Source organism: Corylus avellana, chromosome ca1 (genome assembly GCF_901000735.1).
Source record: "Corylus avellana chromosome ca1, CavTom2PMs-1.0".
NCBI classification, from domain to species: Eukaryota; Viridiplantae; Streptophyta; class Magnoliopsida; order Fagales; family Betulaceae; genus Corylus; species Corylus avellana.
This window is the reverse complement of record NC_081541.1, coordinates 16495269-16498847: the sequence shown is the minus strand read 5'-3', so window position 1 is coordinate 16498847 and position 3579 is coordinate 16495269. Positions and strand designations below refer to the sequence as shown.

The following is a 3579-nucleotide window of genomic DNA, read 5'->3' as shown; positions in this document are numbered from 1 at the left end:
ACTTTGTATTACCCATACAACAAGGACATGCATTCCGTCCTTTTGTCCTCAACCCAGACAAATCACCGCACGCAGGAAAATCATTTATCGTCCACATCAAGGCAGCATGCATCGTAAACATCTAATTAGAGGATACATCATAAGTTGGTTCTCCAACATCCCACAATTCCTTCAACTCTAAGATTAAAGGCTCTAGGTACACATCTATTTTGAAATAGGGTGATTTTCGGCCTGGAATAATCAACGACAACATTAAAGATGATTGTTTCATGCACATCCAATGAGGTAAATTGTACGGTACCAAAATAACCGGCCACGTACTGTAACTTGTACTCATGTTTCCGAAAGGATTAAAACCATCTGATGCTAATCCAAGTCTGACATTGCGCTAGTCAGAAGCAAAATTGGGGTACTGTGAATCAAATGCCTTCCAAGCTAAGGCATCGGCTAGATGCCTTAGTACCCCATCATTCGTGCGATTCTCTGCATGCCACTTCATATCTAAAGCGGTTTTTGATGACATGAATAGCCTCTGCAATCTTGATTTCAAAGGAAACCACCGCAAAATCTTCTTCGATTTTTTAGATGACTTAGCCACATTCATAATAGCCTTCCACTTCGATTTTCCACACACAGTACAATTTTCCAGATTCTCATTGTCTTTCCAGAACAACATGCAACCATTACGACAGACCAGAATCTTCTCATATCCAAGCCCCAACTCCTTCATGTACTTTTTAACTTGATATGTGTTACTGGGCAACGACGCATTTGGTGGAAGCATTTTACTCAACTTTTCAAGCAACAGTGTGAATGAGTTATTACTCCACCCAGACATACACTTTAAATTATACAAGTCTACAATAGCAGTAAACTTAGTATATTCTGTGCACCCTTCATATAGTGGCTTCTTAGCATCATTGAGGAATTCATAAAACTTTTCAGTACCCTGACTAGTACCTTGTCGATCTTCGTGTACTCCTTCAACTTCCCCACCCATTTCGGATATAGGGCGTTGACTAGTACCTTGTCGATCTTTGTGTACTCCTTCAGCTTCCCCACCCATTTCAGATATAGGGCATTGACTCATATTAGGATCCGTAACAATAGAAAAAACCTCATGCAACATGTCAAGCATCCCACTCGAACTGTTATGTATTGGCTCCCTATGAAAATGGGTGTTAGTAGCTTGATGACTAGAAGTAGTTCCAAGTTGTTCTCCATGAGCATACCAACAAGTGTAACGTTGACAAATTCCGTAATTTATCAAATGTGCGTGTACCATACCCCGTACCCACGAGGTGCCATTGGCACACCTCGTACACGGGCAACGAATCTTACCACTATGAGTTTCGTTGTTAAATGCGAACTCCAAAAAGTCATTAACCCCCCTCACATACTCCTCCGACCATTTATTCTTTGTCATTCAATTTTTGTCCATTGCTAACTACATCAAATGCGTAGAAACATATTAACCATCAACTTTTGTCCATTACTAACTATAACACATTGAATCGTTTTTCTTTTTTCTAATTGTATTTAGCACCCACTAGCCTAACAATGAAAAATATATTTCGACATTTGTTTTAATGAAAGCTCGATTATATATTGATTAATATATACGATAATTCTAAATCTGAAAAAATAAATAAATAAATAAATTATAAATTTAATGAAATGCTTGAATGAGAGTTAATCATATAAAAGATACATCTTCTAATCCTGACTTTATGTTAAGCACAAGAGAATAGGCATAAAGATATCAAAAAAAAAAAAAATTATGCAATTACCAATTAAAAATTAGTAATAAATTATGAATGGGAGTAATGCTTCAAACCCGTGGTTGAAGCATAAAATAGCTAATTATGCAATTACTAATGTTTGAAGCAAATGAATGGTCTTAGCTATTTTAGTAATAAATCATTAAAAAATTATCAGTGATGACGTGGCACCTAATTAAATTTTTTATTTTTTTAAAATAAAATTAAAAAATTAATATATATATATTGAGAAAATTATAGTGTATCTTCCAAAAGTTGACAGCGTTTTTCAATTCGAACATCAAAGTTTCAATTTTTGCAATCCACCCCCACAAAGTTCCAATTTTTTTCAATTAGACCAATATCATCCCAAAATTCCCATATTGCCCCTGATTTTTATTTTATTTTTTATTTGTTTATTTTTTATGAAACGAAAAACAAATTTGGGGGTGCAAAAATGACCAGATGACCAAAGGGGTGGCTACAGCCACCAAGAATTTTTTTAAAAATTTTTTATAAAAAATAAAAAAAATAAAAATTAGGGGCAATACGGGAAGTTTTGGATAAAATTGGTCAAATTGAAAATTTTGGAATTTTGGAGGGGTGGATTGCAAAAATTGAAACTTTGGTGTTTGAATTGAAAAACGTTGTCAACTTTGAGGGAGTAAACTGTAATTTTCCCTATATTTTTTCATAAAAATAAAAAAAAAAAAAATTGAGGGTGGCCGAAACCACCCCAATAATATTTTGGAATGCTTAATATATGTCATTTCTTTTATTCACTTTCAAGAGTTTTCAATACACCGGAAGCTACTTTTTTTCTTTCTTCGTTATTTTCGAAACAATAATAAAAATTTGGATAAAGTCCATATACCCTATCAAACTACCACTCAATTAATAATGTTAAAAATTGAAAATGTGAAGATAAATACTTTTTTATGGAAGTTTGAGTGAGAGAGAGAGAAGTATGGAAAAAACACGTTTGCTTTGTTTTAAAAAATTACATTTTTTATTTTTTTAATCACTTAGCATCTCCTCCTAGCCTTACACGCCTCTGAACTGAAGTTTCCAGTTTGAATGGAAAATCCGAGAACTTCCACAACTCTTTTTCCTCTTCCAACGCTTCCTAGAATTACAAACCCAACAAGGAAAGGAATCCTAAAATCCCTCCTATATAAACCCAACTCCCTCATAAGCAATCATCACACAGTTACAGTTTAATTTTACTTCCTCATAGATATCATATAAATCCTCCGATCCTAAACCCACTTGGGGTGGTTTCGGCCACCCCCAAAATTTGTTTTTTTAATGAAAAAAAATATATTTTTAATTTTCATTTTTTTAAAAAAAATTAAAAATTTAATTAGGTGTCATATCATCATTGATGACGTGGCCACTTATGCCAAATGTCAGCTTCTAATTGGCCCACATGGAGTTCCGTTAGGTCAACTGACGGAAGAACGAATTCAATACTAAATACCCCTGGGTTTCACTTAATTTTTTTTTTTTTCCTCCTAGAGTTTAATTTTTATCACAGGAGGTCCTTCTGGTAGAGGTGCATGTACACCATACCACAAAATAGTAATTTCCTAGTTCTTCTACAAAGACAAACGTACTATTCAATCAAGAAAGGCATATCATCGGGAAATAGAAAAAATTTAAAAATTGAATTAAGCACTCTTAAAATGATAGGAATAAGAAATAAGACTGATAAGAAGAAATACGAAAAATTTACTTACCTGAGTCGTCTTCCTCTCGATGTTGCGAAATTTGTAGGAATGGGCAGAATTTGCAATAGCTAGGGGCGTGATAAGGGGCT

General features: G+C 34.1%; 1 protein-coding gene across 1 annotated transcript; it reads right to left on the bottom strand.

Annotated features, from left to right (window-relative positions):
* Window positions 1-388: 388 nt before the first annotated feature.
* On the bottom strand, window positions 389-1426 carry LOC132162018 (uncharacterized). The gene has a single exon (XM_059572298.1). It carries the CDS (start codon window positions 1424-1426, stop codon window positions 389-391), a length of 1038 nt encoding a protein of 345 aa, XP_059428281.1.
* Window positions 1427-3579: the final 2153 nt, after the last annotated feature.